Raw genomic sequence first — 16,516 nt, 5'->3', positions numbered from 1 at the left:
GTAATTTCACTTTTTCTGCCTAATATAATTGGTATTTTTCAGCAAATCTTTTGTAATTTTTTTACAGATTCTTTCAGGTATTTCAAATCAATTTATATCATAGTAGACAATGGAAGTCCGAACTAATGAAATGCACCACGAAACATTGTCAACTACCTTCAAACAAATACTTTGCAGTTCCTCACACTTTGTTGAATATGTTTTTGTGGATTGGCTTAGCCAATCAAATAAATAAATAAATTTGACCCAAAGGAACAAATAAAGAGGGCAAGCTTAATAGACCCGTTTAAAAACGGACTGCATTGCGTGAACCTGAAAATAACATGAAAAAGGTAAGTGCCAAATTGACCTCTACGTATTCCCGGAGCATCAGGAATAGGTCATCACTCGAAGCGATTGTGGATATATCAAAACGTCGTGGAGAAGCTTGATTTCAAACACTTTTCTTCTAACCCATATCTTGATTCATTTACTTCAAGTAACCAAGATTTATTTTCTCCACGAATTAGTGTTCTTATAGAATGTGGACGTAAATTGGCCCCTCCTCTCAACCTTCTCCTACTCGGAACAAGATGTCAAGGTCGGATAAAAAGGTATCATTTTTAGTACTTTTTAATTAATTTTAACACGCTTTTATTAGCTTCATCTGTATGTATGGATGGATGTTTGCTTGTTTGTTTGTTTGTTACTCTCAAGGACGGGATATGTATTTGACAGAATTATCGACATTATTGCTTGGTCTATTCGCGGGCAGATGGCGCTGTACGTAACCTCCTTGATATAATTCGTACTCACTTCACATGTATTTCTTCATTTGAAAAAAGTATTTTTTTTATTAACACGCGTGCCTGCTGCCTTATTTGTAACCCTCCTCTGCCCGCCTGCTGCCTCGGGCTTGGTAGCTGATTTTCAGACTCCCTCTCCGGTATCGGAAAATATCAATGGTTATTTTTCTAAACAATATTGATTGATTGATTGATCCCAAAGATTAGATGAAATAAAAATAGTTTAAAAAACTAAAAAACACGCTTTCAAAGAACATCGAACTAATATATTTTTTTTGAATAAGCTTTAAACAATAACGAACCAAAAATACTAGTATTATTGGAAAAAAAGCGTGTGCGCTTTGTGCCATATTTTTTGTATATCAAACGCCCGTCGCTTTTTTCACAATAATACTAGTATTTGTCGTTCGTTATTGTTTTATGCTTTTTTAAAAAACTTTTTAGTTTGATGTTCTTCAAAAGCGTGTTTTTTAATTTTTTAAACTAGATTTATTGATATGATTTATATCTTGAAACGAATATATAACTGCTAGTTACTTGGTAACGGCCAATTCGATTGAAAATAACAGAAAAATGTTGAACAGATAGGTAATTGAAATGCCTATCAACCGAGTTATCACAAGACCCCCTTCTATTTGAAATAAAGTTGGTAGCGCTCTTTCGACGACAAGTAATGCAATATTATAGTTTTTCGTATCGAAAAGTATTAAAAAGTGATACCATTTTACGTAAATTTTGACCTTGATATCTTGTTCCGTTCAAAAGCTGAGAGGAAGGAGACTGTTTACGTCCGCACTGTATACTTACTCTCATACTCATTATTCAATTATCATATTTTTATATTACGTTCAATTAACTCATCTGAATATTTCGGCCCTAGTATTTGTTATGCAATGTATTTTGTATGCAATGTACAAATTTATATCATTCAACCACAGTCAAACATTCCATTTCATTTGTTTATCACGCTCTACTTTGCTTTATAGTTTACCATTGCTTTGATCAAGAAGTGTATTCTCGATTTTTCAGCACATCTGTGGCTTTTTTTGCATTCGCTGAGTTCACGGTCTAATGGTGAATTCTCTTGTTATAGAACTTCGCTTTTAAATTGTTTACGTCTAGAATCACTTCAAACAAGTCATTTGTTTTTAACATGGACCTTGCTTGATGGTTACGTATCATTTCATGTGGTTTCTCATCTCATATTTTTATTTGTTCAACTTTTGACAGAGCAAACAAACCCGAGTATTAGTGATAGTATAGAAGAAAACATTTGTATTGTAACTTCTGTCTGTGTGTGTTTCAGTTCTTATGAAAAATATTCGTATGATGGAGGTAAGTTACGTTTCCTTGTTATTTTTTTTTGCTTATGAAACTAATAAATTGAATCTGGCACAGCGCCCATTATTTTGTTTTAAGAAAATTCAGTTCTTTCTGATTTCCATCTGTACAGAGTCGGACTCGTACTGCTCGTTGAGCAGTCTATATTGCCTTTAACTAATGAAATTGTGATAAATGAAACAATTACAGATACAAAAAAGTAAACTTTGCCGAATTCACAAACATGCTGTATTTGAATGAATATCAGAAGAAATAGAAATTAAATAATATTTTTTTGAAGATTACGAAATCTGTTAGGAATGAGAGTGATTTCGTTTAACGTATGATAATTTCCTTGAGGGAGCCCTTTTCCTTTATCTGAAAAACTTCTGTAGGTACTTGATCTATACATCTTTGTTAAGAGGTTATTTTTAAATTAATTGCTTTCTTCCGTCCAACGAAAGTTTCCCACATTTGGTGGGAAAGGTGTTGGAAAACAGTATTTTCAATCCGTAACATCGAGAAGTACACCATGATGTCCATGTTAATGAAATTTTATATCAATACTTTTTCATTTATCAGGTTGTGTAGTTTTTCTGTGAAAGATATTCGTTTCAATTCCACAACAAATATATGGGGAACAGACTAAATGAGGAAAAAGTAATTTCCGTATAATGTTCGTATGTAGTTTTGAAAGGACGTTCCTTTCGTGTTTTCAATGTTCATTCGAAAGAAGTTGTTTCAAGGGGATTTTTTTTCTAGTTTCTATCTGAAGAAAATTTTTGTACATGATTTATTCATCGTTGTCAAAAGTTTATTTTAAACTTGATTGCTTTCTTCCTATCTTCGGTATAAAGATGGAGAAGTGGATAGCAAAAATGCTTTTTTCCAGAAACTAATCTTTCCTGAAAATATCTTCCCTTTCAATGTGGAGAATTGAAGTTTTTCATATCAATGATAGAGTTATGCACCTTTTTCTTTCAAAATTTTTCCAAAAGTTTTCGCATCAAGAGAAGCCCACTTTTATGACGCGAATATATTCAAAAAGTATTAGTCTGAAATACATTTGTTCTGACTTTGATAATGATTTGAAACGTATTACAGATCATTCAAAAGTAAAGAGTATGTTAGTATTGAGAAGTATTTCGATAATTTTGTGATTATTTTGAGTATTTGTTGCTCATTTTTCATGTTTTATATTTATTGAATATACATATTATTTACCTTTTACCGAGCTAATTGTGGAATTGGTCGCGGTGGTAGTACGCCCGACTCTCGATCGGAAGGTCGCGGGCTCGATTCCCGCCTCGACCAGATATTTTTCTCGAGATAATTTATCTGTTTGAAGCTGAGATGATTCTGCAACCGTGTTAGGAATCACACGTTAAAAGGTAAGACCTCTTTAGTCCTTAGCTCGCACAAGTTTTTCAACTTCTGAGAGTTGTCGTTCGTATGGGGGCGATAGCTGATTAACGGAAAAACAGATTTTTTTATGAATCGGGTGTTGAAAGGCAAGACCTCCTTTATCCTTAGCTCGCAATCCTTATTTGAGGGTTGTTTTGTATCTATTGGTTTCACAAGTAACATATTGGTTGTTTCGTGTCAGCTTGTTATTTTTCGCATATGAAATGATTAAAGAGAATAAAATATCCGCCCTCCCCATGCCCCCCTGGGTTGTGTGCCCTGAGATAAAATCTTCCCCACACGGTTACTGTGTGCAGAAGCTAGAATGTCGTCCATTCACCCCCTCTCATCCTGTGTGGACCTCAACCTGCTGATGGGCACTTCAGCAAGATTGACATCTGATCTACTGCGGTCGAAAGTCAGCCTTTAGGTGCCTGTTGAGAGCTTCATGTAGATCGCGCAGCGCTGGACTGGTGTGTGATCGAACTCTTTCGAACACGTTTTCTGAGTTATCTCTCATATACGCGTCTACGTAGTGGATGTTTAGGTCCAGATCCCGGTATATGATGGTATGTATCTCAAAGCGTTTACGGCGGCTCGCAGGCAAGCGTTCATAAACGTCTGGATACTGCATTTGTATGTCGCTGCGCACTGGCCCCAGGCAGTGCAGGCATACAGGATGATTCGGGTAGTACGGACTTGATTAGTAGCAGTTTTACGTGGAGTCTCATGTTGCTTCTGTGACCTATGATCAGATATAGGTTTTGTCGGGCGGCTCTCGCCAGCCCTAGTCTCTGCCGTACGTGGGCCCTAAACGTTAGTCTTCAGTCGAGAGTAACTCCCAGGTATTTCGCTTTGTTGGTCTACAGAATCTCTTGTCCGTTGAAGATGACGTTTCCTTCCGGGTGAACCATCCTCCGGGTGAACAGTATCGCCTGACTTGTCAGGGTTTCTACTAATTTTTCAAATTCCTCCTCTAATCTATCGCCTTGCTGTTGCAAGTATCTGGTAACTTGCACATGGCTAGTTGATCTCGTTAGTAGAGCTGTGTTGTCCGCGTAGAGTGCCAACTTGTTGAAGTTGTTCTCAGGCTTGGGCACGTCTGCTGTGTATACCGAGAAGAGATGTTGCAAAGGGACTGCACCTTGTGGGACTTCTGCTTCCAGTAATCGCATGGTGGAGAGTTGTCCTACTCTCCAGCGACATCGCCGGCAGCTAGAAAAGATTCAATCAGTCTTATCATTTGTTTCGGGTAGCTCAATTTTGCTAGTAGTCTGTTGTGCCAAACTCTAGGAATATCGCTCCGGTGTGGTATCCTTTGCTGAGGTTGAAACCTCCTGTCGCATAGTCTACTACCCTCAGGACTTGTAGCTCTGTCGAATGTTCGGATCTGAAACTGAACTGTTCATCTGGCAATATTCCCAGTTCGCTGGTTTGGTCTTTTAGTCTTTTCAAGATGACTCGTTTTGCCGCTTTGCTTATGGAAGGGGTTAAGCTCATCAGCCTATGGTTTTCTGGAAATATATGATTCTTATTTGACTTCGGAATGTGAATGACCGTTGCCTCTTTGAACGGGTATGGAAAATGTTGTAATTTGAGTATAGCGTTAATGATATTCATCATTGCCGCTATACCTTTCTTTGGTAGGGTGTTCAGTGCCCGGTTTGGAATTTGGTCCGAGCCTGGGGCTTTTCGAGTGGCTAGGCACCTTACGATGCCTTTCACTTCCTCGGGAGATGTCGGTGCCATCCGTGTTACGCATTTTCCTTTCGTTGCCGTCTTATCCTTCGTACCGTGTCGTCGACTCGGTTTTCGATTTCTTCTACTTCGTTCGTGAACGAGACAACATTTTCTCTGAACTTTCTTGCGAAATTGTCAGCAAATGCTTCCGCTTTCTTCTGATCCGTGTAGACTATTCCTTGCTCGCCGTGTATAGGCGGGCATGGTTTCCATGTCACTTCCTAAAAACTTTCTTCATTCTCCTTGCAGCTAAGCTTGTATTCTTCAATCGTGGTGATGATGCTGCGTTTGGTAGTTCCGATGTGAACCAAGCGACGAGAACAAGGAATCTTGTAATACCAGGCTTTTTTTGTCCTTGGCCGATCTGATAGTGTTGCGTAGTTGATTAGTTGACTTGTGAATGGCCAATAGACCGTGGGGTGTAGGGTACGTTTGATATCTTGTGCTGTTAAACTATTGACCTGTATAGATTGGTCTGGATGACGGAATTCTCCTTCAAGTTTTTTTGTTAACCAGTTCGTCCAAAAATGGTATTTTACCTTCTTATTCCTTTTCCTTCATGAACTGGATGAGGAGATGAAATGAGTTGATGTGACGTAAAAACTGTTCTAATGCTTGTTTCCCGTGGCTCGAAATAACAAAACTCTCATCAACATAGTGGAACCAACAGGTTAGTTTTGATGGAGCGTTGCTCAGTGGCGGATTTACAAATTTTTAAGGTGAAGGCTGTACAGTTTTTGCCGCCCTTGCCTCAACAATTGTCATGCCTTACATTTTTTAACAATCCAACAATTTCCTTGATATCGTAGGTGAAATACTTTTTGGGTATATCTTTGAGTTAATCAAAGCTCAATCATTTACGAGCGGGGTAATGTTTCCTACTTACACAATAAAGTACAGTTGGTAAATATTCTTTATTGCACTCCTGAAAAGTTGAAAAAATGAACTCAGTCAAGTTATAAAAGTTCGTTCCAATAACTTCTGTTGGCAAAATCATCGATAATCTCGTCATAAGTAATCTTGTTCATTAATTCTGAGTCTATGCAAAGAAAAGGCGTTCAATTTTTCTTGGCTCAAGGTCGATCTCAGATATTTTTTTACCTTTTCAGACAAGAAAAGCTTCTTTCGCTCAAACAATTCGTGAGAGGAGGAAAGCCATCGTCAAAATTTGTTGCAGACTTCTATCTGTAAGACATCAGAAAACCGTCATGCCAAAATCTTTTTGATTTCATGATGTGGCAAAAAAATCTGTCCCAAAATTTGCCGCCCTAGGCTCAAGCCTACGCAGCCTGCTGGTAAATCCGCCACTGGCGTTGCTGAATGGTTTCTTCTCAAAAACTTCCATTTGCAACCACAGAGTTGAGAGAAATTCTCATAGCGTCTAAATCCTTTTATTAAGGTATCATGTGATGGTGTAAATAGGGTCAAAAAAGGCAGTGATGTCTCCTAAGAAAATGTGTTTGATCTAATCCAAGGTGTCCTTGTCTGGAACAATAGCGAAGACAGAAACGACATCGGAACTAACCAGAATATAATTTGGCTGATGGACCAAACTAGATACTTATTTCATCGATGTAGTTAGATGAGTCCCTGATGTAAGATTCTCCTTTTTTTTACGTATGGTTGCAATAGGGTTTTTAGGCAAGAGGATAAGTAGGTGAACCAATGACGTTAATAATATTGGACAAAGTGGAAGGTTTAACTTATGATTCTTAGGAAGGCCGTAGAGTCTAGGTAGCAAGGCTCCAGACTTCCAAAGTTGACGCTTATCTTCAGTTGAAACCAACTGAAGCAATCAAATTGACATAAAACGTTCTGAAATGTGAATAAAAAACAACACAACAATCACTTTTATTTTAGATTGATGAATTGATAGTAAGAAAAAATTATTGAAAACCAACTTTTATTTACATGCTCAGAAAATAAACTCAGAATTAAATCAAACCCATCAATTTATTATATTATACAATTTATATGATATGATATGCTCGTCGCACTTTACCTCTTTATCAGAATAACTTATGTCAATACTGGGTTACATACTGTATTCTTCATCAACTACAGAGAAAAATGTTCATTTTGTTAGAGCATATGAAATCTTTCAATAAATTGATGGATGTAAACGTTACTACGTGGTAGGAGACTTATACAAAAAGTTTGAGAATGTCCATATAGGACGAAACTGCAGTAACGTTAGTTACAAATAAAAGTGGTAAAAACATATAAATTTTCATTTCTCTTTTTAATATGAAATCTTGTTTATAAAAATCTATTTTTTTACAATTCATTGATTTTTTTGATTTAGTTATCGCTACTCATTTAATTTGGAGTCTATTGAATTAATATGTATAAATTTTCAAGAAATACATGTTTGTAAGAATTTTTTTCAATTTCTGAAATAATGGTATTTTCATAATCCGTAATGTATTGAATATTGCGGTATCGCTAAAATATTCCTCTTTGTCCATATCATCATATTTTATTTATCATTTATTAATTTTGATATTTATACTGACAAGGCCTTGGCAATGAATTGATCTTTAGATGGAATTGAATTTCCATATACCAATTATATTCAATTTACATCTAGTAGGCTTACTTGCAACTATTTATGACACGGCTGTCATCGATATGGAATATGCTTGACATATTTAACATTTTTTACATTGTATGTTATCCGTTGAGTAACCCTCGTTATGTTATGTCAGAGGTATTTAACTAAATATGATTTTTAGAAAAACGACAAACTTTGGGTGGCAGATTTTCGGAATCTACTAATGCTAGTTTGGAAAAGTTGAACTCTTCCATCGCTTTGGATAGTCGCATGTTCGAAGAAGATATTGAAGGCAGTAAAGCTTATGCCGAAGCTCTGAGAAAAATAAATTTATTAACTACTAAGGAAACAGAAGAAATATGTAGGGGTTTGGATATGGTTAAAAAAGAATGGAAGACTGGCGATTTCGAAATAAAAACTGGAGACGAGGATATTCATACCGCTAATGAGAGGAGGTTGAAGGTACATAGGTACTTATATTACAAAGTATACATACGAGTATATAAAAATCTTACCAAGTATGATTGTAGAAATATAATCTTTATGGAATGTTTCCTTGAACCTAATCCCTTCAAATCTAATTTCAGGTGAAACTGAATAAATCAATGTCGATGAATTATGACTTATATCAGAAAATAAGATTCATTCGTGAAGTCTATTCCGAATTAGTGAAATATCATAATCTTTGTCTCTCTACACTATATTATCGTTTTGTTATTTTTCTATACGATAAAATTGTTGCTCATATTTATGTTTAACAAAATACAAATATATATATATATATATATATATATATATATATATATATATATATATATATATATATATATAAACAAAAATATAACCTCCTATCAAATTATATTCAAAATGCACACACAGGGGTGTATCCAAAATTTTGGTTTTGAAAGCGCATCCAAAAGCATTTATAGATGGTGGCAGTAATGGAAAAAAGTAGTCCTACCAAACTGAGTTGAGAGCCTTGTAGCAGTCGAGAATGCTACTCTCTGCTACTTCTTATGGGTAGCCCAATAAATTTTCAACTTCTGGAGATTAGGCGGAGCGTGTTATTAGTCAAAGAAGGAGAAAATTAACACCGTCTTCAAACCAACGAAGAAAATATCGGAGTATCTGAGATCAGCAAAAAACAGCAGAGACTCATTCAAATCAGCGGGAGTTTACAGGATTCCATGAATCTGGTAAAGTCTATATCGGTCAGACGAAAAGAATCATTGCTATCCGCCTGGTGGAGAACAAGCGGAGTTGCCAGTTGGGACAGACCGAGAAGTCTGCAGTCGCTGAACATGCACTGTCCGACGGTGAACAAAAGATCCTTTTCGAAAATACTGAGAGGCTTGCAACGTTGAATCATTTTTCTACAAGAATTTATTTAGAAGCCATAGAAATACACAAACACCAAGAGAACTTCAACAGAAAGGAAGAGATAACGTACTTACCAAAGATCTGGTACACAGCATTGAAAAGCACCAAAACGACGCCAAGTCATCCAAATCGCGCGGGAAGTATGCGAGAACTTGCTATTAGTGAAATTGTGCGAAAAAATACTATAAATGGGATGGCAGAAATGAGAGATTCAGTTTCAGTTGACACATCAACACTGAAGATGACTGTTGCAGTCGAAACGTTTGGAGATTATAATTAAAGACCACGGCAATACCTGGAAACCAATCAAAGATTTGCCTAATGTACTGTAACGAATCTGAAGCCGGCCCTGACCGATATCTCAGCCAGCAAACGCATGCCTCATCGCGAACCACCGCGAAAGGTATAGATCGTTGCCGATCGTTGCCGATATGAAAAGGCCACTTCTAGTCCAGAGCGGCAGTCTGTATTCAGAAAGCGAATCGTGCGTTTAAATAAAGAATTCGAACAGAAAATGATAAATTAAACGTTAGTTGTTAAGTGTTGAATATAAATTAGTTGTGATAGTGAAATATTGTTAAAAATAAATTTGTTTGAGACAGTTAATTCTTTAATTCGTTACAATCGGTTATCAGAAGTGGATTTTTAAAATAAATTTGTGAGCGCTTGGTGGGCACTCTGTATTACGGTGAAATTGACTATAAGACTATTTATTCGCGTAGAGACTGGTGATTCAATGTGTTTCGCGAAGTGGACAGTACCGGACTACGGAAACATAAACTGATAGACCTTTTCTCGCGAAAAATAGACTTGTGAAATTACATAAGTGTTTCGGACTCGATTAAAATAAGTGGACGTATTGAGTTTTGTGAAAAATAGACAATAAGAGACAAAATGTGTTCAAGAAAAGTGTGCCTAGTGAACTTGAAAGTCGCCGAATTGAAGCAAGAATTGGAGGAGGGAGAGCTATATTCTTCCGGAAAGAAATCAGTACTCCAGAAGAGACTATGGAATAACTTGATTTTCGGTAAGTCTGGAGGAGAAGCTTCTGAAAAATTCGAAGTGCCTGGAGGCGAAGCTTCTGGAATATTCGAAAAATTTGGAAGATACATTTCTATAGAATTCGAATAGCTTGGGGGAGAAGCGTCTAGAAAATGCAGAAGGCTCAAAGAAAGAACTTTGTGGTGTGGCGAGTCTACTCGAAGAAAAAATAGTTACCATCGAGACAGAGAGAAAACAAAGGTGTGATCAAAGATGAAATAGGGGCAGAAATAAAGAGAATGAAAGAAAAATTAGGCGATGAAATCAAAGACAGATTTGAGACAGAAATCAGCAAGATGAAGGAAACAATTAGCAAGTTGCAAAACCAAATCGTCTGTCCACCCCACAGAAACGGTTACCGAAAACTCAATTCCGGAACTGAAAGATGTCGAAGTCAGTCCTGAACCAGGAAAACTCTCCATGAAGTCGCCCCAGTTCGACGGGAAAACTCCTTGGACAAATTACCGCCGACAATTTGAAGCTGCGGCCAGAGTCAATGGATAGAATGCAGGAGAAAAGGCGGTAGCATCAACATTGGCGTTGCGTGGAGAAGCAACGAACATTCTGCAAACCCTCACGGCTCAGGAACAGGAAGACTATGACTAACTTGTAAAGCATCTTGAGCTGCGGTATGGAAGGCCTACCTAGAGCACGTTAACCATTGACAACTGAAGAACTGCTGCCAGAAATCAGGAGAATCCCTACAGGAGATTGAAGCCGACATAGCTCGATTGGTCCGTCTGGCATATCCTGCTACACCCGAAAATGTAATGGAGCGGTTAACAGTTCAGTCATTCTTGGATGGACTTCGCGACCAAGTAACGAGGCAGGCCTTGACGCTAGCTCATCCCAAACATCTCGTGGATGCACTGGCAAGCGCTCTGGAGTTTGAGGCTGCAAAATAATTTTGCGAGAGCCAGAGAAAAGTTCGAGCTATCGAGGAAGATGAACAAGTGCCAGTGGATATTGCGGCCACCATCAGAAAAGTAATGAAAGAAGTGTTGCCTGAGAGGAAAAATATAAGGTGCTGGAACTATGGGAAAATTGGACATGTGCGTAGCAAATGTCTAGCTTTCAAAGAATCGACAGCAAATTAGGAAAACTAGATGAGAAGGGGCAATCGTCGACCTGTACCCAGCAAGCCCCCATAAAAAACGCATATGTTGCCGTTCTCCAACAACGACCCTTGCACCATGCTGCTAGATACAGGTGCGACGAGAATCATTCTTGGGCCAACCTTTGCCAAAACACCGGCAAGAATTGAACCGTCAAGCTGGAAGCTACGCACTGCAACAGGGGAGCAGTGCTGCCCAACACCAATTGAATTGGATCACCAATTGAAATGGAATACATCAGCTTCGGAGCTTCCTTGGTTTATGCACCTACTACCGCCGTATGTGCTGGGGTTTGCCAACATCGCCAAACCATTGACCCGACTCATAGAAGGGCAGATCCAGTTCCAGTGGTCTGAGGAATGCCAAGACTCATTCAAGAAGTTGAGAAGAGCTTTGATCAACGCTCCTGTTTTGAGATATCCCCTACCGGACGGAAAGTTCATTTTAGATACGGACGCCAGCAACGTGGGACTTGAAGCAGTCCTTTCTCAGATCCAGGATGGACAGGAGAAAGTTATTGGCTACTTCAGCAAAACGCTTAGTAAATCAGAGCGCAATTATTGTGTCACCAGGCGAGAGCTGTTGGCCGTTGTCAAAGGTGTAGAGCATTTCTACAAATACGTGTATGGAATAAGATTTCTGTTGAGAACGGAACATGCAGCTCTCAAATGTCTTCTGCAGTTCAAAACTCCCGAGGGCCAAGTAGCGCGTTGGATTGAGAGACTACAAGAATTTGACTTCGAATATAACATCGAGCTGGGACTAGTCATAAAAACGCAGATGCCCTGTCACGGAGACCATGCTCCGATGACTGCACACATTGCCGACGAGCAGAAGAGAAGGAAGCAACTATTTGTAGAACTACAGATGTAGATGACAACTGGGAGGACAATAGGATCAAGGAAGACCAAGAGAAAGATCCAGATCTTGGTTTAGTCATTGGATGGAAGAAAAGTAATCGAAGACCATCGTGGCAGGAGGTAGCAGATTATTCGCCAGCGGTAAAGTCCTACTGGGCCCAATGGAACTTCCTTACCTTGGAAAACGGGGTTCTGAGGCGGGTGATGGAGTCTGAAGACGGTGAAGAAGAAAGGCGCCAGACAGTGGTACTCAGGAGCAGACGACGGGAGGTGCTCGAAGAAATCCATGATAAGGTCACTGGAGGATATCTGGGAGTAACTAAGACCATCCAGAAAGTAAGACAACGGTTTTACTGGGTTAATTGCCAAGCCGACGAAAATTACTGGTGCAGAAAGTGTGCTGTATGCGCTTCCAGTACCCGGACCTCGGATACGATCGAAAGCTCAAATGCGCCAGTATAACGTGGGTAGTCCTTTTAAGAGAATTGCCATCGACGTCGCCGGCCCGTTCTCAGAGTCCGACCATGGGAACAAATACATCCTAGTAGCCATGGACTACTTCAGCAAGTGGGCAGAAGCCTATGCCCTGCCCAACCAGGAAGCCTTTACCGTCGCTGACTTCCTGGTAAAGAAATGGATATGTCGATTCGGTGTCCAATTGGAGCTGCATTCGGACCAGGGCAGAAATTTCTAGTCCAACTTGTTTCAAGAAATATGTAAACTGTTGGACATTCGAAAGACCAGAATCACAGCCCTACATCCACAGTCCGATGGAATGGTGGAACGAATGAATGAGATCATAAACCGCCACTTGTCCAAAGCAGTCTCTGACCATCGATGAGACTGGGACCAATACCTCCACCTGTTCCTGCTAGCTTATCGTTCGGCAGCGCACGAGTCAACCGGCCAAACCCCTGCCGGTATTATAATGGGACGAGAGCTGCGGCTTCCTTGCGATCTGAAATTTGGGACGCCGCCAAAACAAGACACTGCAGGGGAAGACTATGTCAGTAAGCTTCGGCAGAGAATGGACGACATCCATGAACGAGTCCGTCTGAACATCCGGAGTGCCAGTGATAGGATGAAGAAGGCCTATAACATCAAGGCGAATGCTGGAGGATTCTAATCCGGTGACCTAGTTTGGCTGAACAATCCTAAGCGACGCCGTGGTTTATCACCGAAGTTGCGGAACTCGTGGGAGGGTCCGTACAAAATCATGAAAAAGATTAATGACCTCGTCTACCGAATCCATAAGTCACCTCGAGGAAAACCTAGGGTCGTCCATTTTGATAGATTGGCTCCTTATGCTGGAAATCACGACCAAGTTTGCGCCCTCAGACCACCAGAGGATGGAATGACGTTCCTGCAATTCATGTCCTTAATCTCGAACGGACATTGGGTAACTCGAGAAGATCCACGAGACTTTTTCAAGGTTCCAGTTGATTACGCACAAGCTCACTGCGTGGCAGAGGATCTTCAAATGTCCAAGGGTATCCCTGTGGTATTCAACAAGAAATTCGGTCAGCTCCAAACATTACGAGAACAGAATCCTGAAGTTGGAGAAGTGCTACAGTTGAAGAAGGGTAAGAGAAACATTTTCTACTTGGTGACCAAAAAGCATTCTCGGGACAAACCGTCCTATGGAGATGTCTGGAGGAGTCTTACTAGACTAAACGACACGATGCTCGACCAGAATCTCGTGGACTTGGCAATCCCGAAATTATCCTCTGGGCTCGACAGGCTGGACTGGAGAATTGTGAGAAGCATGTTGGAAACGATCTTCAGATCCAGCGGCATCAAGATTTTGGTGTGCGGTAACCATCTTCCACGACCGAGTAGGTATCGACACACGCCAAGGATAACATTTCGGGGCGAAACGTCTTTAAGAAGGGGGCAATGTAACGAATCTGAAGCCGGCCCTGACTGATATCTCAGCCAGCAAACGCATTACTCATCGCGAACCACCGCGAAAGGTATAGATGAGTGCCGAAACCCCTAGAGAGATCTGGAGCGATCGTTGCCGATATAAAAAGGCCGCTTTTAGTCCAGAGCGGCAGTCTGTATTCAGAAAGCGAATCGTGCGTTTGTATATAGAATTCGAACAGTTAAGATAAATTAAGCGTTAGTTGTTGAGTGTTGAATATACATTAGTTGTGATAGTGGAATATTGTTAAAAATAAATTTGTTTAAGACAGTTGATTCTTTAATTCGTTACAGTACCTATTAACGACATCAGTCAACTGATATCATTTACGAATGCACTGTTGGTTGTTTATTTATTGTGATTTCCAAGAAAAGTATCTTCTATAAATAAGATGAAAATATTTGATATTTATTCGTGAAAAATATTCCAGATACTTCACGAACTGGTGTGAATACATAATTGATATATCAGTCGTACAACTGCGAAACCTGTAATTTGAAAAAAATTATTAGTTTAACAGAATCAGCTATTAATACCTCAATAACTGCAATAACTTTTGTATTTTCTATCGACATCTAATGATATTCACCTTTTATCCCGTAAATTTATGAAGAGTGAAAGCAGATGTCTTTTTGAAAAATTTATGAATATCCAGTTAGAAATAGGCGTTCTCAACCGTAAATTTCTATTTGCGATTTGAAATCTTCTCCATTAGATAATCTTCTTGAAGCCTAATCATATTTGATGCTAAAAACGCCTTTTGGTAGTTTTCTGGGTAATAAATTCTCTCTCCGTCTTTATGTAAGAACTTCAGTTTCCACTTTTCTTTTGTAAATACTCATTTCCGTTCTCCATCATTTCAATATTCTTCAAGTGAGTGACTGAAGGCGATGACATCATCCTTCACAAAGACGCCATTTATGTTGTTTTGCGAAAGAGAGTTTATCTGATTAGTTCATGCTTACCTGAGTCGCCTGACGGCGACTCGCGGGGGTGGTCGTTGATTATGTTTGGTCGGCCTTCGATGTTTGTCCCTTTCTCGGAATCTGGGGTCATCCATATTTAACGCATCGTGTAGATCGCGTAGAGCTGGGTTGTTGTGTAATCTGATTCTATCGAACACGCTTTCTGGCAGTGCCCCAGGCACTGCCTGGCCCACTGGTATGTCGCTTTGTTGGTCCATGGAATCTCTTGTCCGTTGAAGGTGACGTTGTCTTCCGGTTGTACAAGCCTGCGAGTGAATAGTATCGCCTGACTCGTGTCAGGGTTTATACTGATCTTCCACAGGATGACCCACTCCTCTAATCTGTCTGCCTTTTGCTGCAAGTATCTCGTGACATGCGCTTGGCTCGTAGATCTCGCTAGAAGGCCGTGTCGTCCGCGTAGAGCGCCAACTTATTAAAGTTGTTCTCTGGCTTGGGCACGCCCGCTGTGTATACGGATAGGTGTGGTGAAAGGACTGCTCCTTGCGGGACCCCTGTTTCCAGTAGTCAAATTGATGATAATTCGTCTCCTTCTCTGTAACGGTATCACCTGTCAGCTTAAAAAGACTGAATTAATCTTACCATTGGTTTTGTGTATCCAAAATCGCTCATCTTGGCTAGTAGTCCGTCATGCCATACTCTGTTGAACGTCTTGGAGACGTCAAAGAAGATAGTTCCGGTGTTGTGTCCTTTGCCGAGGTGGAAGCCTTCGGTCGCAAAGTCTACTACCTTCAGGACTTGTAGCTCTGTCGAGTGTTCTGATCTAAAACCAAATTGTTCATCCGGGAGGATTCCTAGCTCTCTGGTTTGATCTTCGAGTCTCTTCAAGATGACCTGCTCCGCCACTTTGCTTATGGAAGGCAGTAAGCTAATTAGCCTATGCTTATCTGGGAACAGGTGGTTCTTCTTGGCTTCGGGATGTGGTTTACCGTTGCCTCTTTGAACGGGTACGGGAAGTGCTGCAGTCTGAGTATAGCATTTCTGATGTTGGTTATGGCTGCCAAACCCTTGCGTGGTAGGACTTTCAGTTCCCGGTTTGTTATTCGATACGGGCCTGGTGATTTTCGAGTGGATAGCCGTCTAAGGATGTCTTTCACTTCTTTGGGAGATGTCGGGGCCAGGGGTTGCGCATTGTCCGTTATTTGTCTTATTCTTCCTACCGTTCTTTCCACCTGTCTCTCGATTTCGTCTACCTCATCCGTGAACGGGACGCTGTTCTCTCTGCTCTGCCTTTCGAAGTTGTCCGCGAATGCTTCCGCCTTCTCCTCTTCAGTGTATACGATTCCTTACTCGCTGTGTATTGGTGGGCATGTCTGTCGAGGTCCATTCCTGAGTTGTTTCTGCATTTTCCATGCAGACTGGTCTTCAGTGTTCAGTTCTTCCAGACGGGTAATTGCTTCTTATTCTGAT

General features: G+C 40.0%; 1 protein-coding gene across 4 annotated transcripts in view; it reads left to right on the top strand.

The window, feature by feature from the left end:
* The first annotated feature begins 1,816 nt into the window (after positions 1-1,816).
* Argl (Argininosuccinate lyase) overlaps positions 1,817-16,516 on the top strand; it is a 35,177-nt gene continuing 20,477 nt past the window's right edge. The window contains exons 1-2 of one of the 4 annotated variants that reach the window (XM_074182513.1): positions 1,817-2,120; positions 7,985-8,265. In XM_074182513.1, coding sequence (XP_074038614.1) covers positions 8,074-8,265 — 192 coding nt within the window. In that variant the 5' untranslated portion in view covers positions 1,817-2,120; positions 7,985-8,073. Of the gene's footprint in view, positions 2,121-7,883; positions 7,929-7,984; positions 8,266-16,516 lie in introns of those variants that run through there. The other 3 variants (XM_074182512.1, XM_023160252.2, XM_074182514.1) reach the window with 3 other exon arrangements.

Source organism: Leptinotarsa decemlineata, unplaced genomic scaffold (assembly GCF_025532065.1).
Source record: "Leptinotarsa decemlineata unplaced genomic scaffold, Ldec_3_MD MMD2_tig00026328_RagTag_RagTag, whole genome shotgun sequence".
In the NCBI taxonomy this organism is placed as follows: Eukaryota; Metazoa; Arthropoda; class Insecta; order Coleoptera; family Chrysomelidae; genus Leptinotarsa; species Leptinotarsa decemlineata.
This window is presented reverse-complemented; position numbering and strand designations above follow the sequence as displayed.